Source organism: Rousettus aegyptiacus, unplaced genomic scaffold (genome assembly GCF_014176215.1).
Source record: "Rousettus aegyptiacus isolate mRouAeg1 unplaced genomic scaffold, mRouAeg1.p scaffold_m13_p_13, whole genome shotgun sequence".
Lineage (NCBI taxonomy): Eukaryota > Metazoa > Chordata > Mammalia > Chiroptera > Pteropodidae > Rousettus > Rousettus aegyptiacus.
This window is the reverse complement of record NW_023416288.1, coordinates 50,224,613-50,251,619: the sequence shown is the minus strand read 5'-3', so window position 1 is coordinate 50,251,619 and position 27,007 is coordinate 50,224,613. Positions and strand designations below refer to the sequence as shown.

At 47.1% G+C, this 27,007-nt stretch overlaps 2 protein-coding genes and 2 non-coding genes across 8 annotated transcripts; 2 read left to right on the top strand and 2 right to left on the bottom strand.

Moving 5' to 3' along the window:
* Positions 1 to 1,595: 1,595 nt before the first annotated feature.
* Positions 1,596 to 26,763, bottom strand: ZNF786 (zinc finger protein 786). 5 transcript variants are annotated; one of them, XM_016125918.2, is made up of 6 exons: positions 26,524 to 26,763; positions 25,365 to 25,703; positions 24,734 to 24,963; positions 7,580 to 7,706; positions 5,108 to 5,260; positions 1,596 to 3,781 (listed from the first exon to the last, which is right to left on the bottom strand). In XM_016125918.2, the coding sequence occupies exons 3-6, from the start codon at positions 24,764 to 24,766 to the stop codon at positions 1,704 to 1,706; spliced, it is 2,391 nt and encodes a 796-aa protein (XP_015981404.2). In that variant the 5' UTR covers positions 24,767 to 24,963; positions 25,365 to 25,703; positions 26,524 to 26,763; the 3' UTR covers positions 1,596 to 1,703. The 5 variants fall into 5 exon arrangements, with proteins under 5 accessions (XP_015981404.2, XP_036086627.1, XP_036086629.1 ...); XM_036230734.1 differs by having other exon boundaries at positions 24,734 to 24,845; XM_036230736.1 differs by having other exon boundaries at positions 25,365 to 25,697.
* Positions 15,922 to 17,996, top strand: LOC118610749. Its single transcript, XM_036230741.1, is given in 2 exon segments — positions 15,922 to 17,190; positions 17,193 to 17,996. Coding segments are annotated over 2 exon segments (843 nt in total). The 5' UTR covers positions 15,922 to 16,673; the 3' UTR covers positions 17,519 to 17,996.
* On the top strand, positions 16,229 to 16,300 carry TRNAC-GCA. The gene has a single exon. It is a non-coding gene; the product is annotated as a tRNA-Cys (tRNA).
* TRNAC-GCA lies at positions 20,915 to 20,986 on the bottom strand. Its single transcript has one exon. It is a non-coding gene; the product is annotated as a tRNA-Cys (tRNA).
* Positions 26,764 to 27,007: the final 244 nt, after the last annotated feature.

Below are 27,007 nucleotides of genomic sequence, written 5' to 3'. Positions count from 1 at the left end.
AATTGTAACAGACAACGTGTGAGAACACTATACCAGAGGCCCTGGCCTTCGGTCTCCCTCAAAACTCTACCTGGTTCATAGTCGCATCCTCTTCCCCTGGGTCCCCGCACCACGGTGCTCATCGGGGCAGGGCCACCGCCCCTTCCTCGCTTACGCTGATGCTCTCCATGCTGTGTGAGGTTGGCTACCCTGTGAACACAACAGACATCACCATGTGCCTCTGATGACAAACCTGCCTAAATGACTTACTCTTACTACTTTCAATCACCTTTGTTAGTGTCCCATCACTGGAGGAAAAGGGTGCTCTAAACAATTAAAGGTTTACCCTGACTTAAAGCTGTTTTCCCTGTCCTCTAAAACCTGAGACCTCATGTCCTGGGATTCTCATTCTTCTTAACAGACTGAGTTACTTTGCCAGAGGCAGGACTATTCTTCACTAGTGTTTTCTGAAATGAGTCCTACACTCCTGTGTCTACGAGGTCACACAGAGGAAGTGTTTTAGGAAAAAAGAATCCCAAGGTCAAGAAGATACTACACATTACATTTTCCTCTTGGAGAGGCACAGACTCTGTGTACGTGGAGGAGGGAAGAATTATTATTTAACTTTATTTAAACTAATGGGCCATGTAATTTTTTTTTTCCCAGAATACCTTTGGAGCTAGTGTTCCAGAGAAAATCATCTGTGATACACTGTTTCACAGTAATGCCAGTTACAGTTCACTGCCAATCTCCAACATCCCCTAGAACTTCAGGTTGGCCATTCTGTTCCATGAAACATGAGCCCCCTGAAAGTCGGGCACCCTTTGTATGAACTACAACTCCGACCCTGAAGCATGAACACTGTGCTAACACAACAGATGCGGTTATTTTCCTGTTTACATTTAACGTTTGCTTGAAAACTCTCCACAGTATGCTGTTGCTGCCTGTAAAGTCCCCTGATAAAGCTGTTTGTCATTTTGTCTTACCTCAGATGTCTTTGTCATTTTGTCTTACCTCAGATTCAGTCATCTGCTCACTGTCTATGAAGGGGAATAGCATTCACTCTCTCAGCCCCAAGTAGCATGTGGAACTCCAAAATCGACACCACCTTTCCCAATCTCTTAGCTAAATTCTAGTCCCATATGTCTTAGCAACTTCAGTTTTACATTTCTTCAACTCAGATTAGCCAAATCGTCCTGAAATTACCAGCTTTTCCCCAGGGGGAACTACGCACACTCCTCATGAACCTGCTGGCAACCTGCGGCCCTCACATAAACTCCGATTCGGAGAACTCCTTCTATTACTATCGGTTTCAAATTCAATTAATCAAAACCACATCTAGTATCGTTATCAGGTCTGCAACTAAATCCACCGGATTTAAACCCACAGTTTGGGATTACACTATGAAAAAAGGAAGAGGACGTTTCACGGCCAATTCTTCCTTTTAGCCTTGTGAACAGTACCGGAGGGGTTTCCGGTCGCAATTCCAGTTGGGATTTCACAGCCAGCTTAGCATTTGGGAGAAGCTTACCACGTAGGACGGCAGGAAGAACAAATCTCTTTCTTATCAATGGGTGGGAACTATAACCAGTGATGCTTTAAGACAGACAATCCTCTGTGGTTTCTGACATTCCTAACTTTTATTACATTCTTGCTCTAAAAGGGGCCCCTGCTGCTCAAAGCCAGCTGCGGCCGCCGCGGGGCGCTCCGGGGGCCCGTCCGCCTCAGCTCCAGTCGGCCTCGATCATTGCAAACAGCTGGCTGAGCCTTTTCTGCGCGTCGGGCCCGGTCGCAGCGCCGCGGGGCTTTGCGTGCACTCGGGTGTGCTCCGCCAGCTTGGACTTGTAAATGAAGCCCTTCCCACAGTCGCCGCAGGCAAACGGCCTCTCCGGCCGGTGGATGCGCTGGTGCCTCAGCATGTGTCCCTTCTCCCGGAAGTTCTTGTCGCACTCGGGACAGCGGAAAGGCCTCTCCCCCGTGTGCAGGCCTTGGTGGCTGAGCAGCTGTGCCTTTAAGCGGAAACGCTTGTCGCACGTGGGGCACTGAAAAGGCTTCTCCCCCGTGTGGGTCCTGATGTGCTCCACGAGCTTGGAGCGCTTGGCGAAGCCCTTGCCGCAGGCGCAGGGGAACGGCATCTCCGCGCGGTGCAGCAGCTGGTGCGCCTTCAAGTCGGCCTTCACGCGGTAGCTCTTGTCGCACTCCGGGCACTGGAAGGGCCGCTCGCCCGTGTGCAGGCGCCGGTGACTCAGCAGCTGCCCCTTCAGGCGGAAGCGCCTGTCGCAGTCGGGGCACGGGAAGGGCCGCTCGCCGCTGTGCACGCGCAGGTGCTCGGCGAGCTTGGAGCGGCGCGCGAAGGCGCGGCCGCACTGCGCGCAGGCGAACGGCCGCTCGCCGCTGTGCGTGCGCCGGTGCGCCTTCAGCACGCCCTGCAGGCGGAAGCGCCGGCCGCACTCGGGGCACGCGAAGGGCCGCTCGCCGCTGTGCACGCGCAGGTGCTCGCGGAGCTTGCACCGGTGGGTGAAGCCTCTGCCGCACTCGGCGCAGGCGAACGGCCTCTCCCCGCCGTGTCGCAGCCGGTGGGCTCGCAGCAGGCTCTGCAGGCGGAAGCTCAGCGGGCACTCCGGGCACTGGAAGGGCTTCTCGTCCGCGTGCAGCCGCTGGTGCCGCAGCAGCTGTCCCCGCTGGCCGAAGCGCCTGCCACAGTTGGCGCACCAGAAAGGCTTCTCCCCGCCGTGGACTCGGCCGTGCTCGGGGAGTCGGCACTGTTTGGCGAAGCCCTCGTCACACTTGCTGCAGGAGAAGGGCCTGTCCCCACTGCGCACGCGCTGCTGGACCCTCGGCGAGCCGCCCGGGCCGAAGCTCCTGTCACACTCCAGGCATGGGAAGGGCTTTTCTCCCGCGTGCCCCTTGCTGTGGCTGGCGAGCTTGGCCTTGGTACAGAAGCACACGTCGTACTCTGTGCAAGAGAATGGCCTCCCCCCGGGGGGGCAGCGCTGGAGAGCCTCCTCGCCCCTCCTCAGGTGGCAGTGCTCTCCGCCAGCGGGGCACGTGCCTGGCTTTTCTCCCGAGCGCACACTGCTAAGCTCGGCCTTCACGGTGACAGCCCCGCTGCCTTCCCTGCAAAAGACGGGCCTCCCCACGCTGGGCTGGCCCTGCTGAGCCTGCCTGCTGTTCTTCGGAAGAAAGCTCTTGTCACATATGGGGTACTGGGGGGGCCTCTCCCTCTTGTGCAGGCGGTGGTGGCTGAGAAGGGTCTGCTTGTGATGGAAGCACATGTCACATTCCGGGCACTGCAATGGGCTCTTCCCTGAGTGTGCGGCCAGATGTCTAAGCAAGCACCACTTCAGGCAGAAGCTCCTCCCACATTCAGGACACCGGAAGTGCCTCTGTCCCCGCTGAGGCTGCAGGTCAGCTTGTTTGCTGAATTTCTTCCAGGCCCCACGCGGCTGGTCCTTTGGGTGGCTCCTCTGGTGCTTCTCTAGGTGGTTCTTCTTCCAAAAGCTCTCCCCGCAGACAGGACAAGGGTGCGGGGCGCCCTCCCCAGAGGGGGTTTCCGGGATGCTTGGGAGACCTGGGGCTCTGGGACTCAGGACTCCTCTTTGGGTAGGTTCCCTGGAGCAGTGGACAGCTGGGATTAGAGCCCGTAGGTCGTGTTGGTGTGGCTCCCCGAGTGTGACATCTTGGTCAAGTCTGAAGGAAACATCTTCACTTTTCCCTAATAAGGGTTCAGAGGGACAGTGGCTAAGAGGATCCACTTGAAAATGGCATCGGGGCTCTCCTGAACACACAGCTTGCTGACTTCCTGAAATTGAAAACAAAAATTCAGTCAGAATTCCTGTCTCTAGCATGACTAAAGGCTCATGACACCAGTAGTGACCCATAACAGTGACCTGTGGGTGGTGTGGAAACCCAGTTTCCATCCACTGAGCTAAAAACGGGGTACATTTCACTGTGGTTCCATTTCATGACCTGGAGTTTGATGAGAGTCTGCTGAAATTAAACTGAACAGTCTTAGAATAATATCGAAAAGAGGAAAATGCAAGTCGCAAAGGTAGAGCCCAAGCTCTGGAACCAGACTGTCCGGGTTTGAGTCCTTTCTGTCCAGTGTGCAACTTCTGTCGAGCTAACCTCTTGGCTTCGGTCCCTTCTGCAGACACAGGCACAACAGCACGTGAGCCTGCTGTGAGAACCGAGTGAGTTAACGTGTGCAGAACGCTCGGCACGGACCTGTACATGCTCGCCACTGTCATGGCGTCGGGACCATCAACTTGTCCCGTTTTGGCGTGCAGACATTCCTGGAGTCAAGAGGGATGATGGCAGTGTCACTGACAGAACCCTGACTGACACTGCAGCTCCGTGTAACCCGTGAGCTGTCCCTCAGACCAGGCAGCAAGGCCTTAGCTCTGCCCCTCCTTCTTCACCCTATTCCTACCGACCTTTCAAAAAACATTTCTTGGAAGAATAACAGATCGCAAAAAGTGAAATAACTTGTAGAGAAAAACTCGTTTACTCTCCAAAAAGAAGCAACTAAAAACTAAAACTACTGACAAGACTTCTTGGAATGATGGTCCCATCTGACTTCCTCATTCCATACCTTAATGCTGACTCTTATGAATCCAAAAATCTGAGACTCTTCTTTCACGACAAGAAACACAGGGGAGAGCTCAATTTTAGACCTCGAATAGAGACAACGGTCTCCAGGGAGGAAGGAAGCAGTCTCCCCCCACCTATCACTAAGAAGAGCTCACATTCGCTGAGCTCTTCCTGTGTGCCAGGTACCATTTTAACACTTTACATAAGTTAACCCATACAGGATTACATATGTTAATCCTGTAACACAGATACTTTTATTTTCTTTGTTTTATAGAACAGGAAACTGAAATAGTGAGAGGCTGAATAACTTGCCCAAGGTCACCCAGAAAAGGCAACATCCAGATTCAGGATCAAATACCCACATTCCTAACCACCGTGTTTAACTGCCTTTCTCTAGAATATACCAGATGTCAAGCTGCAGCCCAGTGAAATAAAAAAAAAAAAAAGAAAAAAAAAAGGACAAGATCAGAGAACTAGAACTAAGAAACCAGAATGTGGCATCTTAAGGAAAGGGCCCTGATTTCTTAATACTCACCCCAAAACTGCTGTCCCTCAATAACTGAATCAAAATGCAGATCAGCAGAGGAGCAAATTATGTTTCCTGATTTCTGTGTTTCTCCCAAATTCCTGAAGAGCTCTCTCCCCTGTTCGATATGGGATATTAGTTCCGGTTTGGGAAGTCCATCATCTGTACAGAGAAGTCAGACAAGGGAGTTTGGTTTCCTTGAGCACCAAATTTAAAGCATGTTGAGTTGCTTTTAAATTTAATTTAAATCCAATTTAAATAAAATATTTAAAACCTAGTGTCGATCTTCATCCGGGTTGAACTCTCAGTAACATTTAAAATAAAAAGATTTTTCCAAAAATAAAATCAAGAAAACAGTTGCATCTACATAACATCAAAAAGAGGCAAATACTTAGGAATAAATTTAATAAAATAAATGCAAACTTGTACAATAAATTCTATAAAATATTGTTGAAAGAAATTTTAAAAGCCTTAAATAAATGGAAAGACATCTCATGTTCATGAATTAGAAGACTTGATATTGTTAGGGTGACAGTACTCCCCAAATCCCATCTGCTTTTTTGGGGGGCAGAGACTGACAAACTGATCCTCAAAGCAATAATAAAAACCATGAGGTAGTGGCATAAGAATAGACATATAGATTGATAAAATAGAATTAGGAATCCAGAAATAAACCTGACATTTACAGTCAACTGATTTTCCAGAAGGGTACCAAGAGAATTTAATGGGGGGAAAAATAATCTTTTCCACAAATGGTGTTGGAATAACTGGATATCCATGTACAAAAGAAGTTGGATTCCTACCTCATGCTATACACAAAAATTAAAACTATCTACAAAAAATAAGATTAAAAAACCTAAGTGCTCAAACTATAAAACTCTTAGAAGAAAACATAGAAGTGAATCTTAGTGACTATGGATTAGGCAGTGGTTTCTTAGATATGATACCAAAAACTCAGGCAACAAAGGAAAAAATAGACTGGACTTCATCAAAATTAAAAGCTTTAGTGCTTCAAAAGACACCATCAAGAAAGTGAACAGACACCCCACAGACTGGGAAAGTCATATATCTGATAAGGATCCAGTATAAGGAACAGATAGAGAACACTTATAACTCAATGATAAGATAAAGAGTTCAATTTAAAAATGAGCAAAATATTTGAATAGATATTTCTCCAAAAAATATATATATAGATGAAAAGATGCTTAATATGATTAAAGAAATGCAAATCAAGCTACAATGATATACCCATTCATATCCACTTTGATGCCTGGAACAATCCCTTTGGGTGGCATGGGGTTAAAGACATAGGACTATATTTCTTTCTCTATAGATTCCATTACTTTAATTGGTTCTTAAGTAATAATAAAAATAACAATGTCTTGGATTATATGTTTCAGAAACACTCTATAGGTAGAACCTGGAAAACTTCATTATGCTAACAGAAACGAATACAAGTATCAGAAACCTTGCAAACTTTCACAGGAAGTGGTATGGCTGCAGCAGCAGGCAGGAGAGTTGGAAGGAGGTACAGGAGAACTAATTACCTTATCCTTATATACTGAAAGAGTCAAGAGATATACTATGGGGTTGATGGAACACAATCTAAAAGTGGATTATTTAAATTATAAAAGTAGCCAATAGAGGCGTGGAAAAAAAACCTGAAAATTTGGGGAAGACGACTTTGAAAAAAGAAGTAGAAGAAAAATAGCATAAGTGAGCTAATGCCTCGGTTTTCATAGTGATGAATTAATTAATGCTGCCCAAACGATAAATCAAGAAACAGAGGCATAAGCATGACAGTTATGTAGACCGAAGGAAACCACAGTAAGAACTAAAATAGAAATGGTTAAAAATGGTTGCCTTTGGGGGATTAACCGATGAGGGGGTGAGAACAAAGTAAGAGACTCTTATCATTCATTTGATGCTTCTCTGAAAGGACTTATTTTTTAAAAACCATATTTGATAACGAAAAAAATATAAAGACCCAGTGAGCAAAAAGACTAAAAAGGACACCCGTTACCATACCCACACAGACACAACTGCTGTTAGACATCTTGGCGGACAGCTCTCCCCACTCTCACTGCCTGGGAAAATAACACTAGCTTTTCTGAGACATATGGACACCTCTGCCAAAGCTGACAGGCAGGGACAAGCCGGGTTAAAATATATGAGGTGTAGGGACATGAGCTGGTCACGTGCTTATGTGGAAGACCTGGAAACCTGAGAGTATGTAGTGGCTAAATTCCCTGACATATATTTAGTCGGTCACCTCTGACCACCCTTACGTGACATGCAGTCTCAAATATTCACACGTAACAATGTCTACCCTTGAGTAAGGATTAGCAATTCTTAGAAAGAATATGGGGTAAAAATGCCTTTCTGAATTAATTTCTGAGAAATCTGGCTACTTGACGAACAGGAATATCAAGAGCTGAGACCTCCCAGGACCCAGGTCCATGACTCGCCCGCAATCCTTACCTAGAGAAACCAGGATCTCATAATTGGCTCTCATCACATTCCTGTACAGCTCCTTCTGCCAGGCCTCTAGATTCTGCCATTCTTGCTCGGAGAAGTAGATGGCAATATCTTCAAATGTCAGAGGCAACTGAAATTACAGACATAATACATATCCAGTCATGATTGCTTCAAAAGATTTTTGTCGTGAACGGTGTCGTCTGTCTGGCAGCTGCTTCCTCGGGAAGGCTCCCTCTCCTACACCAATTATGTGGCTCTGTGGTTAACCACACAACCCCGTCCCTGGGTTTCCTCACCAGTGCTCAAACTGTATATGCATATGTATAGCATGGGACTTTTTCTTTTCTTCCTTTTTTAACAAAAATGGGAACAAATCATTAATATGTAACTTTACTCACTTAATGTCACAGAGATCTTTCCAGGTCAATACATATAGGCAAAACTGATTTTTTGTAAGTTGCATTATATTCCATGATGGGAATGATATATATACCCCACTGATGGGATGATGTGTTATTTCCATTTCCTTTCAAATTACAAACAATGCTATTATTTTTTTAAATTGCAAACAATGCTGATAGGTCTCCTTATATATTACGGGTTTTATTTCTGTAGGATAAGGTGTAAAAATGAGAATTATTAAATGAAAGGGTGTAAACATCTTCAGCTTAACAGACAGCACCACTAGATGGCCTTCCGGAGTGCAGCGCCACCCGCCCCACCTCCCCCAGTACAATGAGACTTATCTCTTTACCTGTTGCCAGCACAGGATGTTCTTAAACATTATTACTTTCTCTGCCAAAGTGATGGTAAAAGATTATAGTTCATTGTTTTAATTTAGCATCTTCTTCATACTTTTTTGGGGACTAGCATTCCACATTATCTTTGTGCATGCCCGTTTACATGCTTTGTTCAACGTTTTTGGGGGCTCTTGTAATCTAAATGAATTTTCTTGTATTAGGATTAATAATCCTTTAACTGACTAGCAAATGTTTTCTCCCATCTTATCCTTTGTATTTTGAATTTATCTTCTGCCAAAGAGAACATTTTGACCCTTTCACTTAATTTAAACCTGGAATCTTTTTCATATTATTTCCAGCTTTTTAAGTTTCCCATATCAAGTAATACAAATATTGATTTTTTTTTACATTTAAATTTGCACTTTAATTCTACAAATGAGACTGGCATCTTTATTGACATATGGATAGCCAATCACACAACACTATTCTTAGGACTGAAAACCAACCTTTGGCCTTTGCATATGTAATTGACCCTTGAAACACACAGGGGTTAGCGCATGGTTCCCCACGTAGCGGAAAAGCTGCATATAACTTCTGACTTCCCCAAACCTTTAGTCGTCCCTCCATATCCATGGGTATTAGTTCCAGGACACCCCTTAGATACTAAAATCCGTAGATGCCCAACTGCCTTATATAAAATGGCCTTCCCCTTCGGCAAATTCTCAATCATGGATCAAAAATACTTTTTTCCACTGTGGTTAATTGAATCCACACATGCGAAACCCAAGGATATGGAAGGCCAACTGTATATATATACTGAAAAGGAAAAGCCAAGTATAAGCTGACCTCCACAGTTTAAACTGGTGTTGTCCAAGAGCCAGCTGTGTTAGGTTTTCAAGTATATGTGACTCTACGGACCATTACACTATGTATCCGATTACAGTGCCTACGCAGCGCTGGAACACTGGGAGGCAAGTCCCCCTCCCTCCTCCCATTCTCTTCCAAGCCGCTGCTATAAACTCCTGGAATATTCATCCTTACTTATAAACCCCAAAATAACTTCATCCTATTTTAAAAAGTAGTACACTGGGCTTCAGGTTGCATTTATTAAATTATATACATATTTAGGAAAGATTGATCTCATCCAGGAAAACATTTTACCATTCCATTCATTTGGCCTCACTCACTTTTCTTTAATAAACTTAATGATTTTCTTCATAAATGTTCTGCATCTTTTTTTATTAATTCTATTTTTGGTATTCTGTGGTTTTTCCAACAACTGCATATGGGACCACCCATGTCAAATCTTTATTACTAGAATTTTTCACAAAGTTGTCATTGAGTTTTGTAAATTTATTTTGTATCTAATTAATGTAGTGTGTTTATCAATCCTAATAGTATTAAGTTTGGGAAGGATACAGTCATAATTCTCAAATAAAGATAATTTTTCTTTTCTCAAAGGACATTGCTTTTTTCTTATATTATACTTATGAGAAAGTCTTTTGTCGCTTCAGGATTTAGTAACTTCATTTGGGAGACATGTTCTATTCTAAGATTATAAAAGACATTCTCCTGAATTCTTGTTTTTACAGCATTGTTTTTTAAAATGAGAACTTTTCCAACTTGCATTCTTTTTTGCAAATGATATCCAACTGTCATAAAACTTATTGATTTGTCTATTCTTTTACCATTGATTCGGGATTGTTTTTTCATAAACTAGTTTTCCATTTATACTTCAGTATATTTCTGTCTATTCTTGCTCTAACAGTGTACTGTTTAATTCTTATAGCTTCATCAAATGTTTTACTACTAAAGAGGGCATGGCTTTCTACCACCACCTCCGCCTTATTTTACATAAAACTGTCTTTACTTCTCTTCTACATAAATAGAAAAAAATATTTTGCCAAACTTACACAAATTCTATTGGGAGTCTGATAAGAACATACTGCGTATATGAATTTTGGGAGAACTAGATCTCTAAAATATGGGCTCTTCCTATCCAGAAACATATCTCTTTTGTTTATCTAGATACTTTTATGCGCTTTAATAAGATTTATAGTTTCCTTCATATAGATCCTATATAATTCTTGATAGAGTCATTCCTAGGGATTTTAGAGTTTCAGTTGCTATGAGAACTGAGCTGAATAGGAATATACAAAATGCGCGCACACACACACCCTTCAAGGATCTATCTGGCCCTGTGTGATGGGCCATATCTTTCCGCACCTGATGTTAACAACTTTCCATCTGATTTCAGATGGAAAATGTTTCTTCTATTACTTCACGATAACTCACAAGCCCCACTTCTTCTTACATCCACTTCCACAAGCGCATTTCAGGCAGTTATACAGATTTCTTTACCATTTAACACGCATAAAACTGGTGCTGTTCGTTATTAGGGTCTTATCTTTTCAAGATGTCACTGACGAACTTTTTGGGTGTTGTGTGCCTAACACCATTTCTCCCATAAGCTGTGTTTTTTATTGCATGATTTTGCCTTGCACTATGGTTTTTAGAAATGCATGGGCTGTATTATAGCAGAAATGAACACATGTTTTTATTTCTGTTACATATACTTATTCTCCTCTTCTGAGTATACTCATACTTTGGAATGTTTTCAAAAAATGCTCAAAAGCCTTGTTTATTAAAAGATCCAGAAAATTACAGAAAACATTATAACAAGCATTCTAGTATTTGCTATTGATTTAATAAATTTAACATTTTTTCCTTCAAATTTCCTTTTAATGAAATAGAATATGATAGATGAAACTCAAGTCCCTTGATCCACTTTTCAATCTTGTTCTTATACTCAGTCCTTCATTCCTTCTAAGGAGCAAACAGTATGATGAATGTGGTAACTCTTCAGTTCATGTTTTATTTCATTAATATACGTGTCTATAAATTATATATTAATGTTATCCTTTATACACAAATGCTTTATATTGCAACTTGCATTTTTCATTCAACATTCTGAGATCTGTCCATAATGACAGAGAATTGATTTAATTTTGTAACATTCTATTATCTAAATGTCACACTTTCTAATCCATTCTTTTATCCATTGACCACTATTTTCAGTTCTGTAAATTGCCTATTTATATCCTTTGCCTATATTTTTACTGGGTCGCCTGTCTTTTCGTTTCTAGGATTTCTTTAATTTTTATATTGATTGTTGACTACATTATGTTACAAATGCTTTCTCCTGGTATGTCTTATCTTTTAATTTTTTATCTTACACTGTACATAGTTTTTTATTTTGATGTAAATATGTCAATCTTTTCTTACGTCATTTTGCTTTCTGTGTTTTTTTAGGAATTTTTTTTCCACAGAGGTTACAAAGATATTCTACATTTTCTTCCAAAAGGCTTAAGCTTTACTTTTCATGTTAAGATTTTTAATTTATTTGGAATGTATTTTTTAATGTTATACAGCTGTTCTCTAGTGTTTTTCTTTTCCCTGGAAAAGTCGGTTGTCCCAAACACTGTTTCTGAAGGTCTCTGTATTAGTTCCCTAGGGCTGTTGTGGCTTACAACAATGAAAATGTATTCTCTCATAGTTCTGGTGGCTAGAAGTCTGAAGTCAGGGTGTCAGCAGGGCCACGCTCTCTCTGAAGGCTCTAGGGGATAATCTGCTCCACGCATCTCCCTCGGCTTCTGGTGGTGGCTTCCATCCTTGTCATTACTTTACTAGAAGCTGCACCAAATACAATCTCTGCCTCCACTGTCACATGGCATTATCCCTTTGTGTGGCTGGGTCTCTGTATCTTTTTTAAATAAAAATACCAGTCATATTGCATTAAAAACATACCCTAATCCCGAATGACCTTATCTTAACCTATTACATCTGCAATAACCCTACTTCTAAGTAAGATCACAATCTGAGGTCCTAGGAAAAACCTGAATTCTGGGAAGACATTGTGCATCCCAGGAGAGTCACCTTCTGTGTTTTCTCTTGGTTTTCACCGCTCTATGTGTCTGCCTCGGCACAAAACACCACAGTATTAATTTTACAGATTTACAGTAAGTCTTACCTTACAGGGCAATCCCCGTGTCCTTGCTCTTTTTTTCAGATTCACATTTTTACCTTTATTTTTCCAAATGAAATTTAGAGTCTGTTCATCTAAATTTACAAAAATCTTACTGCCATTGATAAAACTGCAGTAATTTTATACATTATCTAGAAGTATTATCTTTACCATATTTAGTCTTCTCATTTATAAGCATGGTATACTATACTCATATTTACTTATCATTTTCTTTATAAGGTACTGCATGTCTTTTGCATATTTAATCCTAAGAATTATGTCTTTTGCTGACATTGTTAACAGTATTTTAAAATTAATAATCTCATGAATTGGTTTAGTAATCAGCAAAAATGCTCAAGATGGAAGTTTATATAGATAAATACAATAAAAATAATGGCCACTCCTTCTAAACATCGATTTCAACAAAACACTAACCAAACAATATGCACTTCTTTTTTGTTTTCATAACGTCTTCTACTTCTTTCATGGATCATCATCCTTCCTTCTTACATTCTAACACGTCAGCGCCTGAATTCTGACATTTAAGCCCCTGCCAAACATCATTTCAATTATTCAGTCTTAAGTCTTTTAAATCACTTGTTCTGAGTTCGGTAACTGTGATGTAAAGTTCGTTGTGCTGTCAAACCCATCGCCCGCCACACACCTCGTTCTGTCGTTTGCCTTGTCCGCCCCCCGCCCACCTACCCCCGGGGGCCCAGGGCCCAAGTTGGGCCCGCGCCTGGGCTGGCCTGGTCCACACTCGGCTTTGTTCAGGTGTTTGGCCATGGACGAGCCCCAAGAGTGGCGGCCGCCGGCTCTGTCCAGGGCCAGACCGCACACCCCACACCTAACGCGACCCCCGGTCTCCAACGACTCCCCGCAGGGACCCCAGAACGCCCGCCTGCCAAACCGGAACGCGAAGACCCGCCCCGAGCCTGGGCGTCCGCGCAGGTGACCCCGCTCACCGGAGGTGGCTGGGCCATGGCCTTCGCGTCTCGGCGCGGCCCCGGGGGCGTCTCCCGCGGCCCCTCCCCAGCCACGAGGGGCGCCCGCCCGCGGGGACCGCACACCCAGCCCCGGCGCGCTGCCCGCTGGGCCGCGGACGGCCCTGCCCGGGGACGCGCCGCGGCCACAGCGCCCCCTGCGGCCGGGAGGGGTCCCGGCGGGTCCTCCCACTCGGGGATCCGAGGGAGACCCAGACCCAGACGAACTGAAAGAGCTGGGGCGAGACAAGACAGAGAGGTGGAAATTCAGTTAGCCATGGACGGAGAGGGGACGGATGGGGACACTTCGCTGCGACGGAGACAGGAGGGAGGGCGGGGGGGTCGGTCTCTCCCAAAGTCGACCCGTCAACAGGTTCTAGGGCTCACCTATGAGGCCATCCCAGGAATCAGATTGCGAGGTGAGATAGTCACGACTGTGAGCAGGTGGGGTCCGTCCTGCTGGGGACTCCAAGTGCGGACCACCCCTTGGAATTGTCCCGCGAGAAGGCCAGGGATTGATCCGAGTCCTCTCCCTCACCAGAGGGAGAGGGCACTTCCTGTCAATCCGGGATACCCGCAAAGCTGATGCTACCTGTCTGTTTTCGTAGACACCTCTTATCAGGTTGAGGGAGTTCCCTCCTACTCGTGCGCTTAGTTTTCACGGTGAATGGATGTTACGTTTTGTAAATGATTTTTCTATGTTAATACATACTATGTTGTGGTTTCAACAAATGAACGGGGGTGGGGGGCACAGATATTCATTCATTAAGTATAAAACACAGGGAAAGACTTTTTAAATACAACGCCAAAACTATAAATTATAAGAGATAAATTTGATTATATCAAAATATAAATTGCCATATGACAAAAAATTCCTCCAACAGGATACTCTGATTTGTAAAACACATATGATGGAGAAAGGATATCTACAAAAAGAATGCAAGATGAAAAAATTCTGGAGATCTGTTGTACAACGATGTGAATATACTTAACACTATTGAGCTGTCCTTTTAAAATGAAGAGAGTAAAATTTGGTGTGCCTTTTTACCACAATTAAAATTACAGGTTCTTTTATGACCAATAAATACATTGAAAAACTACCCAACTTTTCTAGAAATCAGGGAATTGAAACAATAAAGGGGCACCATCTTCACTCCTCTCCCAAAACTAAGAATTCACTGACGTTTAACCAGATCAAGAGTTGCTGAGGGAAAATGGTATTTTCAATTGCTCACAAGGGGAGTACACTCACTATGCAGAAACTTTCAGTAATAAACATAGCAAAGTAAATATACAAATCACATAAAACTATACCAGTAAAATTAAAAGCCTGCATACAATTCAGGAAATCCATTTCTGGGTATATCTCATTGAGAACCTCTAGCATAAGTGCGTCAGGAGACCCATATATTTCCTTGCTGCACTACTGTTTGCAAAAAACAGGAAACATTTTAAGTTACATGAATAGTGGAATAGATAAACAAGCTCTCTGGAATCCTATAATGTAATATATTAAAGGAAAGTTCGAATGAGCATCCGAAATGACACAGGCACAGGCATAAAGGCATAAATGGGAGGGAGCGCCGTGTGGAAATCTTGGGGTCATGGCCGACAGCCTGGTTACTCACCCACCAGGGGGTCAGAGGTCAGAGTACTGGTGAGCAGTGCCTTTCTGGGCAACGTGTTCCGGAGAGGAAGACTTGGGGCGCTCTCCCCTCATCCTGAGCCCAGGCTAGGAAGGGGCAGGTGGAGTCCACTAGAGGGCTCGGTCACTGGCTGGAGTTGGAGTTCACAGTAACGCGTGTTTGGCCCCACAGGGAGCCTGGAGATGGCTCTGCCAGGGTAGAGGGGCCAGGCTGATCTTCACTACTGGAGCTGGCAGGGATGAAAGGCCCGTGAGTATTTCCTGGGGCCATACAGGTAAGGGACATTCAGGAGCAATGTCGGACTCCGCCAGAGAGGATGGGTCATGGACCCTAAGAGAGAGGGTCTGTGTGATATAGACCCTGGAAAGCCAAGAGGAAAATGCGCTGCCAGGTCACGGGGGCAGTCACAGGTACCCAATGGAGGCCTTCGAGGCCTCCTCGAAATGCCCCAGGAGATTCCAAACACTCGCCAGTCCAGAGAGAGCAAGTCCATCCCACTGCGCATCTCATCTGCTAAGAACTTTCTTATTCTCCTTTCCCCTCCTCCGTCCCTTCCTTCTCCCCTCCCCAAACGCGAGGACTGAGCACGGTGGGGCAGGAGATAGGAAGCACCACGTCCCAACTCCAGGGGCGAAAACGGGTGGAAATCATCGTCAGAGTACTGATTATATGTTACGGGAGACTGGACTGTTTTTTCCCAATCATTGTGAAAATTTTAAATGTTTCAAATAGAGACTGGATATTTTAACTGCTGAGTTCAGACTGCAACCATGGGGCTTTCTGTTACCTAAAAATGATCATTAAAGCCGCTTGGGCAAAAGAAACATGTCACTGAGAAAGTTGAAAGGGACAGCAATGAGAGGCCAAGATGAGGTTTTCTTATTACCTCAAGTCCTACAAGCCCAATATACCAGACACAAGAGTGACACAGAGCCCTCAAAGAGATGATGCCGCGTGCAAAGAATTTAAGATGCAGAACTACACATTCAGCCATCTGGGTTTTAAAAACACACACAAAACAACACTGAACATTGTTTATGGATACTCACTGTGAATGTAAAAGATATAAAACAGGGACTTAAATCTAGAATATATAAAGAGCTGTCTGAATTCAACAAGTCTACTTAGAAAATGGGCAAAAGACATGAACAGACTTTTACCAGAGAGGATATGCAGATGGAATGTAAGCACTTGAAAAGATGTCAACATCGGTCAGGTGCATAGTTCAAGAGGTGTAATTAAGGATTATAGGAAGGTGTGGGGGTATAGCTCAGGGGTAGAGCATTTGACTGCAGATCAAGAGGTCCCTGGTTCAAATCCAGGTGCCCCCTTTGGAACCTCTGTTTTCCTCCCAGATGATACTTAGTCCCCTGAGAGGAGGTGGCTAGACCTCATGAAACAGCTCCCTTACAGCCATCCCTTCTGATTCAGGATGCAGTCAGGCACCTCTTGGCATTGACCTGAAGACCAAGGACAAGACAAAACCAATCTGCCATAGCCTTTTTGAAGGGCTGTTTCCAGGGACCCCTATGGGACAAATTTCTGTATCACACAGGGTCCAGTCCAGAGACAAAAACTGCACCTGTTAACTTGACAGAGAACGTAACATGAATAATTGTTAACCAGCACATCGGTTTCCTACAGCCTCTGTAGCAAAGTACCACAAAATGGGTGATATAAACAGTTTGGAGGCCAGAGTCTGCAATGGGGGTGTCAGCAGGGCCAAGCTCTCTGACAGCTCCAAAGGAGGGTCCTTCCCCGCCTCCTTCCAGCTCTTCTGTGTGGCCGTCCGGGCACTCCTTGTCTCGTGGATGCGTCGCTCGTCTGCCCGTCCTCACGTGGCATCTTCTCCCTGTGTCTCTCCTCCTCTCACGAGGACACGAGTCGTATTGGGTCAGGGGGGAACCTTCCCCATGGTCACTCGTCTTCAGTAATTCCATCTCTGACGACCCTCTCCAAATAAGGACACGTTCCTGGACACCGGGGCTAGGACTTCAACACAGCTTTTTGGGGACACAATTCAGCCACAACGACCAGGAATTGGAACTGAAGGGCGGAAAGAGAAGACTGACTGAGTCTCAGGGAGGAAGTTTCTGTAGACGCGGCCACCACTCCAGGGCTGGGGCACAAACACAAGCGGACAAACGTGGCAGAACTTACAAGCTTGGGGAGCGTGTCTGTGCACCGGCGACTTGGAACTCTGAGGAGGCGCCAGTGTCCCTCAGAGCTGTGACCATGCCGGGCCTCTGAGCACCCGACTGAGCACGGCAATCGCCATGGCTGCCGGAATGCGCCGTCACTGCCAGGTGACGCTGACAGGAACCCAGAGCAGGCAGGGAGGAACAAGCGCGTCTTCCTGCTCCAGGCGTCCATGTCCCTCTGGAGCCCTACTGGCGGGACCCACCAGGAAGCCGCCTGGCAGAGGAGGAGGGCGGTGTGCCGAGTCCCCACCCAGCATCCCCGAGCGAGCCCAGGAGGGTGGAGTCGCAGGCCAGGGGCCACCACTTCTTCAGTCGTTTCTTCAGACGGCTGGTGTCACCAGCAGTTAGAGGGCTGCTGGTGTGGGGATCCGGGGCCCGGGCGGGGGTGGTCGGCCTGCGCCCCAGGGTGCGGCCGTGTGCAGGGAGCTCCCGTCCGTTCCAGGTCAGTGTGTCTTCTAGCTCTGCGGTGCTGTGTGCCTAGCCAGGCCCTAGGGTGTTTTCAGGTGCTCAGCATGAAACCCACAGGTAGACGTGACAGTCGATCCTCCATCTGCCGGGGGATGCTCCTCATTCGCTGCCCCCCTCGGGACTGACGGTGCAGAGGTGGCGGAGCTGGGGGAGGAGGGGACCTCCTGCTTCTAGTGCCGGGAACTGAGTTCGCAGTAGAGCAGGTCTGGCTGCCCCACCAGCCCACGCGAAGGCGCATCTGGGCCGAAGCCCTGGGTGTGGTTGCGCAGGGAGGGCGTTTACTGGGCCTCACAGCTGCAGCCAGGGGTGCAGCTCAGGGGCAGAGCATTTGACTGCAGATCAAGAGGTCCCCAGTTCAAATCTGTTAGTGGAATTATAAATGGGTACAGCCACTATGGAAAGCAGTCTGGAGTTTCCTCCAGAAAATTTAAATGGACCTATCTTTTGACCCAGCAATTGTACCTCTGGGTATTTATCTAAAGAAAACCGAAACACTAATTCCTAAAGATCTATGCACCCTTATGTTCATGGCAGCACAATTTACAATAGCCAAGATATGGAAGCAACCTAAGTGCCCATCAACAGACGATTGGATAAAGAAGTTATGGTTCATATATACAATGGAATATTATTCAGTCAATAAAAATGAAATCTTATCATTTGCAACAACACGGATGGACCTAGAGGTTATTATCCTCAGTGAAATAAGTCAGACAAAGATAAATACCATATGATTTCACTTACATGAGGAATCTAAGGAACAAAAAGAACAAACTAATCAAAAACACTCACAAATACAGAGGACCATCTGTGACTGCCAGAGGGGAAGGGGTTTGGGGGCTGGGTGGAGGGCCGAAGGGTTAAAGAAGCATAAATTAGTAATTGGTAGGTGGTCACGGGGATGGGGAGCACAGCATAGAGAAGGCAGTTAGCAGTAATATATTGGCTAAGTGGAAAACCAGAGAGAAAGAGCAATGAGGGAGATCGTTTTATAAAGTAAATAAATGTCTAACCAATGTACTACTGTATACTTGAAACTAGTAATAAAATGTGTAAAGAAATTTTTTCTACTTCTAGTCGCTAAAAAAAAATTTATTATGGATAGATTTGGAATGTTACGAAAACCCCCTTTTTTGCATTTATTGAGAAAATTATATGATCTTTCTCAAGATTATTAATGTGGTAAATTAAATGTATTGCTTTTTGTAAAATGAAACACGCTTTGCATTCCAGATACAAGTCCAACTTGATCATAAAGTTCTATCATTTTTATGTATTTGTGGATTCAGTTGGACTATAATTATTTAATTTCTGTACCTATGCTAAGAGGTTGGCCTGTATATTTTTATACTATCCTTGTTGGGTTTTGGTACCAAGGCTGAGGTAGCCTCACAACAGTAGCTGCACGATCCAAACATCTTTTCTCATCTTCGATTTTTATGTAAAATGTTACTATTCCTTTATGAGCTATAACTCACTGGTGAAACCATCTTATCTAAATTTTTTATTAAAAAGTTTCAAATAACTTTTAACAAAATTACTAAAACTTAGAGGACTCTTCAGCTTTTCTGTTTTTCTTCTGTTAACTTTGGTAAGTTGTGGTATTTAAGTTCCTGTGCAATTTCAGCATAGTGCAGTGATAAATTCCTCAGACTCAAGACATGATGCATAGGCTGAAATCCTGGATCTCACCTGGCGACCTTGTGCAGTGAACAACTCTCTGACGTGTGTGAGACGAGCCTAATAAGAGAAAGGAGCGCCGTAATAGTGTCTAGCTGTGTTGTTGTGTGGATTAAATAAACATTTTGAAAGCACACAGAATAGTGGCTGCCACACGGTAAGTTCTTTGTACATGTTTGTTAAGTAGATTTAATTTTTGAATGTCATTTTTCATAACGTTCTATAATTATTATTTTAAATTCTAAAGAATATGAAATTTTTCTTTTGATTCCTGATATTGGTTATTTTTTCTGCTCCTATTTTTCTTATCAGTTTCACCAGAGGTTAATCAGTCATGTTTTTCTTTTCAAAAACCACTTTTGGCTTTGTTAATCTTCTGTGTTTGTTTCTGTTTTATTAATTTCTGCTTTTTCTTCTTCTCTCAGTGTTCTTTTATCCACTTTCCTTCTAATCTCTTGAGATGGATTCTCGTTTTTATTCTTTTTTTCCAGCATGGTGCTTAAAGCTATAGTATTTCTCTGAATGCTGATGTAGCACCCATCTACAGACGAGTGAACCGGTTGGGTGCTGTGCTAAAAGAAACCAGACCCTTCACCATCCTGAACAGGCAAATAGTGTATGGTATTACTTATACGCAGATATTTTTTTAAGAAGTCAGACTCAGCAAGAGAGAACAGACGGGTGGTGGTCAGGGGCTTGGGGAGGTGGAAATGAGATGTCGGTCAAAAGCTACAAACTTTCCGTTAGAACATAAGTTCTCGGGATCTAAAGCAGTGTGGTGATCATAGTTAATATTCTACTATTACATTTGAAAGTTGCTATGAGAAAATATCCTAATATGTGAGGTGGTTGGTTCCAGGTCTTTAGTGCACCTCACACTCAGCACTGGCAGAGCCTCCTCCCTACTCCAAGCCTCGAGGAGGGTGGCCTTTGTTTCACTCCTTCATTCATTCACTCAACAAACACGGAGCATGTGAGGTGCCAGGCCCTGCCATCCATCCACAGGGATAAATAAAACATTGATCCTATTCCTCAAACAGTCTCAGTCCAAACAGGAGACAAACCATGAACCACAGTATTTCCATGAGAGTAGCAGAAGCCCAGAGAGAACTGTCGGAGCAGTGAGTAAGCTACCCTGCCTGGGGAGTCAGCAGGGGCTTCCTGGAAGAGATGGACAAAGGAGTTTGCCAGAAGAAGCTGGAGACGACTTTAGGCCAAAGGAGGAATAAAGACAAAGATAAGTCTGTGTCTGAAGCTCGGGAAGGCATCAGACTGATGTGATGTCACACAGGTGCGCTCATCAATCCAGGAAACATTTTGGAAGTCTGAACCCCTGCAAATGCAAGGGGTAAGTCTTAGCCATTGTCACTGGGGGAAGACCTGTGACACACAGAACGACTATCCATGACCTCAGATAACCCTTGTGACCATGGCTCTTGTCTACTTTTAACATAGGCCAGCACCAGGGAGCATCACAGCACATGTGTCCTAGGACACAGCACAGTTTGTGGAATGAGGCATCAAGGACCAATATGGGTGGTGAGAACAATCCTTTGCCTCCTCCTTAATACTACACAGGTAAAAGGAACTTCGGCAAGGGGGCACCCGGATTTGAACCGGGGACCTCTTGATCTGCAGTCAAATGCTCTACCCCTGAGCTATACCCCCACACCTACCTGTAAGCCTTAATTACACCTCTTGAACTATGCACCTGACTGCTGTTTCTGGACTCTAATAACCTGGCTCTCCAGAGGAGGCAGTCAGCCCTATGACGTCCTAGCTCTCACTGTCATCACTAAGTCACTCTACTACCTACAAACACCTACGGACCAGCTTCTAGATGCCAAACTCATCCTTTGTACTCCTTCCATTTCCTCTTCCTCTCTCTCTGGCTCCATTTACCTCCTCTGCCCCCAGTGGGCGGTCACTAGCATTCCCAGCCTAACAGAACCCTGGCCCCCTCCTCCCTCCTCCACAGGGCTCTGAGGAGCAGAGAGGTCTCTGCACGGATGGAAGAGCAGGCCTGGCACAAGAACTGGGCCAGGACGCACCCTCTGGGACACTGATGACCCCTTTCTCCCTTTCCACCGTGTGCTTCATCCACTCAACCTGATAACTACTGTGGAAGAATAAGGTGGACCAGCTCCAGGTTCCTCTCAAGGAGAAAACTGATTCGGGAGAAGGCGGAACAGCATGACAGCTTCCTCCTGAGTGCCCGGGGCAGCTCTGTGCCAGCAGCGAGACTGGGGAGGCAGCCAGGAAGGAGGCTGTCCCCTGATCTGAGAGGCTGGGCGCTGGTGTGGGACGGAGCCTGGCAGTGCCCCCCTCCACACTGACGGAAAAGCCAGAAGAGGCTTTGCGCGCTCTCTCCACCCTTCCCAGTGCTCACCGCAGCCCAGCTCCTCTCCCTGTAGAAGCGGTCCCCACCCCCCAAAGTCTATCTGCTCATGGGGCTCTGGGGAGCAGCTCTGAGTCCAGGTGGCTCCTGGATCCCAGGGGCTGGGTTACACAGCCCCCCAAGTGAAAGCACACTTCCGGTGTCCTCCTAAGCTCTGGTTCTCAAACGGGCACCGCATCAGAATCCCCCGAGGCACGTGTAAAAACTGCGACCCCAGGCCCCACCCAGGCCTACCGAAGCAGCTGGCCTGTTGGAGCACCCCGTCTAACGTCTAACGGGAAGCTATGCACCACACGTCTGGGGCTACAGGTCTGCAGCGGAAGGTACAGAAGCAGCTCCCAGGGTGAGGCCTGGGGGAGGGGGGAGGCGGAGCGGCCTCCTGATGAGGCTGGGAGCCTCAGAGAGCAGAGTGCAAGAAAGTCACTGCTAACACAGTTATTATTTGAAAACGACGAAGACCACAGGGCTGACCCCAAGTCCCCTGAGGACCTCATTCCTCAACCTCTGGTGCTCGCTTGAGCACCGCCCTAAGGCAAACCTGGATCCATGGCAGAGCTGAGCCAGGGTTGGGGGTGCCAGGCCCAGGGGCACCTCGGCCTGCTCCTCATCTCTCTGGGAGCTGCTGCAGCCCTAAGACCATGGAACTTGCCACAGTACCTGAGCAACTGAGTCTTGCCACCCTGCCTCAGGGGCCCGGCATGGGGGCCACTGGCTCCCTGCCCCACGGAGAAGCCCCTCCCCAGGCTCCTGAAGCAGCAGCTCTGAGAGACGGATGGAAGGCACGAGAGCCCGCAGGCGCCCTCGCTGCTGCTGCTTTCTCCTGCAGCACCTGGGTCCCTGGATTGTGCCCGACCCTTGCAGCAGTCTTAAAAACCTTATTGTTAGCATCAGTCTGACATGCCGGGCTCTCAGTACCCCAGTGAACACCCACCTTCTTCCCAGCTGAGTTCACTGTTACTTAATTTACCTACTCAAAGAACCTACTTCAAAGGTGAACTTTTCTCCCCAAATAAAGTGTCCGAGTGTAGAAAGCAAGAAAAAGGAGTATTGGCATGATCCTTTGTGCTCTGACAGAACAGGGCTCCAAGGCGCCCGCCTATCCCCTGCCCAAACAGAGTAGTCTCACTTTGCCCTGTGTCACAGCTTACCAGCTGTCATTCATATAAAGCGTTCCTTACCTTAAAAAAATAATAAAAGAAAGAAAAAGGTTTGAAAACTGCATATCTTATCCACTGCTATTATTTGAAAGGTAAAAAAGATGGAACTCCTATTTGGCTCATCATTCGTTCAATATCACTATTATCTGCATTTGTGCCAGGCACTGTATTAGGTGCTGGGGACATTCGAAAAAGACTCAGTCCCTTCCTGCAAGGATGCTAAAGTCTAAAAGACAGAAAAGCAGGGATTGAAGTGCGGAGGATTTGAGAGCAGGTGTGGAGGGATGTGGGGACAGATCTGAGTCAGGGACGGTCTCAAGAAGAGGTCATCCTCCGGCCCATGTCTGCGGTCAGGATTCCACAGGCTCCACAACAGCTTTCTCAGTCTCAGATCCCAGGAGATCACCTATCTGCCCTCTGCCCTTCCCCCAAGCTCTCAGAGTGGTCTCAGGCCACAGTGATTCCTCCAACGGGACATTCAACGTGGGGAGCATTCCCTGGGCACCAGAACACCTTGGTCTGGCCCTATTGGTCAGCTGTACAATGTCAAGCAGCTCACTCCACCTTCTGCTTTTGTTTTACCACCTGGGGACTCTTGGCACCAGATGGCCCTTCCCTGAGGAAGGTAGGAGGCCAGGCCTGCAGGCCTGCCCCTTGATTCCCCCTCTGCACTGGGGTCTGGATCTCTGGCTTGGTGGTGGTACAGTTCAGAGGAAGAACGGGCCTGGCCTGCCCAAGGGGCTCGCCTCTGCAGGCCTTGAAGGGAGAGGGTTTTGAGCAGGGACCACTCCCCTTTGAGATGTGGGGAGCAGGGCCTCCATGCTCCCACACTGGCAGTGCAGGTGGTGAGCCAGGTGGAAGGCTCCCATCCTGCTGGCCTCACAGGGGAGGACGTGGAAACCAGGAAAGACAGGAAGAACCCACAGTCACCTAGCCCAGCCACCTCATTTGACAGATGGGGAAAGTGAATCCCAGAAGTACAGGTTACTGCACCAGTGTGAGTCACAGCCACGTCAGTCACACACTGAAGTCAGCGCTCAGGTCGGTTCACCGTCCACTCCGCAGCACAGGCCTCCTCCTGCCTCTCTTCCCCTGCCTCCCCTGAGGCTGGCATCTCCCCTCACCCCACTGCCTCACGGTACGCTGGAAGGGGGACTTCATGGCCGGGCAAAAGGAAGTTAAGGCACTTTGTTCTGGGCCTCGGCCACCCAATGAAGGAAGAGTGGACAAAAAGCTAACCGTGTATCTGCTCCGAGCAGTGGGAGAATTCAGGTGTGCCAGCTAGGATAGCATGGGAGTGGGGTAGGTGCAAACATCTAGATCTAATTCTGTTCGCACATGAATGCATGCACACGCATATACACTTGCTATTTATCCACAGTCCAAAGAACTTCACAGGCCATACTGGACCTCATTTTCTGAGCCCAGGGCACCCTTAAAAGTAGCCCACAGTCAGTAGGAGTTAGAAAACTCACAGTGCAGAGTACAGCTCAGTGAGCCCTAGGGGTACAAATGTAAATAAAGGAAGGCCCTGGCTCACCAGAAATAAACAGGCTGGCAGGTGAGAGATGTGTGTGGAAGAACTGCCTCTGGTGCCACGGGAAGGACAGGATGACTAGCAACAGAGGCCAGTTTAGTCTCCACGAGACCTTGGGAAAGCCAGTTAAACTTTTCTGAATTTAATTTCACAACACCTAAAGACAGGAATTAAGGATATCTTCTTCTATCTGCCTGAAGACACAAGGTTAATCAAATGATCTCAAATTGCTTCTGGCTCTCACATCCAGGAGGCTCATTTGATTCAATAAAGGAATAAAACCCAGGACTCTGGATTGGAAGTCCCCGGGGGCCAGCACTTACCCAGGGAACTGGTGTCTCATGGTTCCCCTCCATGATGGCCTTGCAGAGTACCTTCTGCCGGTCTTCCAGGCTCTGAGAAATACATGGTTACGTCTTCAGCAGTCATGGGCACCTAGAAGTACATGTCACCCATGCCAACGTGAGTTACAGCCATTTCAGAGACCAGTTGGAGCCAGCCCAGCCTCTTCAGTCTCTTCTCTCCCCATCACCAAATCAGATGGTCAAACCACCTGGCAAATGCAAAAGCATCTCTATTATGTTTGCTTCAGATAAAGTAGAGGAACCAGCGGCTAAAAGGCTGTGGGGTCAGCGCTCCTGGGTTCTTGTCCCCTCTCCTAGGTACACATACATCTGTGATTTTCCCCACTTTAGCCACTCCTCATCTTCAGAGGTCGTTCTGGAGTAAGACACAACCATACCCCTCCCAACCAGCCCTCCTCCATCTGCCACAGAGGATGTCTCTGCTCTGTCATACATCTCTTCCACCTTTCTCAAGTGCTTTAAAGTTAACTGGTTACTGTCATTAGGAGAGAAGATGTCAGGCTTTGGCAGCCAGGGGCCCTCCCTCCATTGAGTCTATGGCCCCTGCTAAATCCAAGCAGGACCCTCCACCCACGCCCCATTCCTGTACCTTGGGGGCCTCCATCGTGCTGCCCGGGGGCAGCCGCAGGACCCAAAGTTCCTGTTCCTCAGCAGGTTCTCCATGTTCTCCAGCCGCCTCTGCAGCAGCCCGTACTCCTGCAGCAGCGTGCCCAGCACGGCCCACTTGCCCTCCAGCTGGTTCTCAAACTCTAGGGTCGTCTTTTCGCAGTCGGCCAGCTTCTTCTCAGGTGTCTGCGTTCTCCTCTCCAAGCTTGAAGTTGGACATCCTGGGACTTTATCTTCTCTTTCACAATCTGAACGGCAGCCAAGATGGCCAGAAGCCCTGGGCCTCTCGTTGGAAGTCAGTCCCCATATGCCATTCCTGTGACTAGACACAAGGAAGTAAGTCAGCCACCAGAAGAGGGGCCCAGGGCCATTCCCAGCTACAGGAAGGTCAGGATCCTTTGGAATAGAGGGATACTTCTTCCAGGTGCCAAAAGGCCTCATTGGTCAGACCCCCAAACAGACACCTCCTGGAAGGCTGTCAAAGACAGCAGACACTGGAATGAGTCATTTTTATGGAGGACCAAAATTGAAATCACACCTGTAAATTTTGCCTCTACAAAACCCTACCTTTCCTTGTTCTCTCCTGAGTACAATTTAGGTTGCTACCTGCATCTCTGCTTCCTGGGTTGCAATCCTTTTCGCTTAAATAAATGTTTTAGTCCTTCAGTACAGCCTAAATGTCTTCTTGGGTTAAGGGATCCTCACAGCCAGGGGCAAAACTGCTCAACAGGAGGAAGCCCAAGGCCTAAACTGGACACTAGCCCTGGTCTCAACCAGGAAAAGCGGGTGACAATGAGGGTGATGGCCTCCCTAAGATGGTCGGTTTGCATGGGGGAGGCGGGCTGAAGGGCAGGTCCAGGGAGGGGAGCCCTGGAGTGTCTCCGGAATGAGGGCATTCACAATCCAGACCCCACACACCTCGACCTCCAAAGCTGTGTCCACTGAACGTCAGAGGTGACGGACACTTCAGAAATCTTGGGGTTAGGTCAGCTGACGAGCACACCGAGGCCAAGAAAAGAGAAGGGGCTTTATCTCGTGATTTCAGACAGTTCCCCTAGGGGCCTTGGACCTCGAGCGTCCCTGTACTCAAATCTCCACCCAGACTGAGCCCTCCAATTCCAGCATGGGTAGAATGAGAACACCTTCCGTGAGGGTCGCCCTTCCCCGTAGCTGCCTTGTCCACGGTCCTGCGCTGATGGGCCCGGAGTCGCCGCCGCCGTCGCGCGGCCCCTCGCAGACCAGTCCCCGGACTCTCACAGGTTCTCGCTCGGCCGTTGGGTCCTGCTGGTCCTGGTGCGCTGGGGAGGCGCGAACAGAGAAGGTGAAAGTGCGGCCTGGCGCCTCCCGAGAGGGGGACCCCCGCCTCCAAATTGGGCCCCGCCCTGCAGCCCGGAACTGGCTCCTCATTGGCCAGCCCTGGAAACCCCGTTCCCGCCCCGCGTGTACCGAGTTCCCGCGACCCAGAGCTGGCGCCCCATTGGCCAGCTCTGGAAGCCCCGCCCCCACCCGGGTGCATCGAGGTCCCGCGGCCCGGAGCCAGCGCCCCATTGGCCAAGCCAGAGGCCCCGCCCCGCAGCGCTCATTCGTGAATGCGCCCGGGTCCCTCGGCCTAGTGCGGAGCAGCCC

What these genes read in the sequence shown, in the direction of transcription:
- ZNF786 (XM_016125918.2), bottom strand. Translation starts at nt 24,766, where the DNA reads ATGGAGGGGAACCATGAGACACCAGTTCCCTGG. An exon ending in ATGAGACACCAGTTCCCTGG is followed by an intron (nt 7,707 to 24,733) that starts GTAAGTGCTGGC and finishes CTGTAATTTCAG; the next exon opens with TTGCCTCTGACATTTGAAGA. An exon ending in TGAGGGACAGCAGTTTTGGG is followed by an intron (nt 3,782 to 5,107) that starts GTGAGTATTAAG and finishes TTTCAATTTCAG; the next exon opens with GAAGTCAGCAAGCTGTGTGT.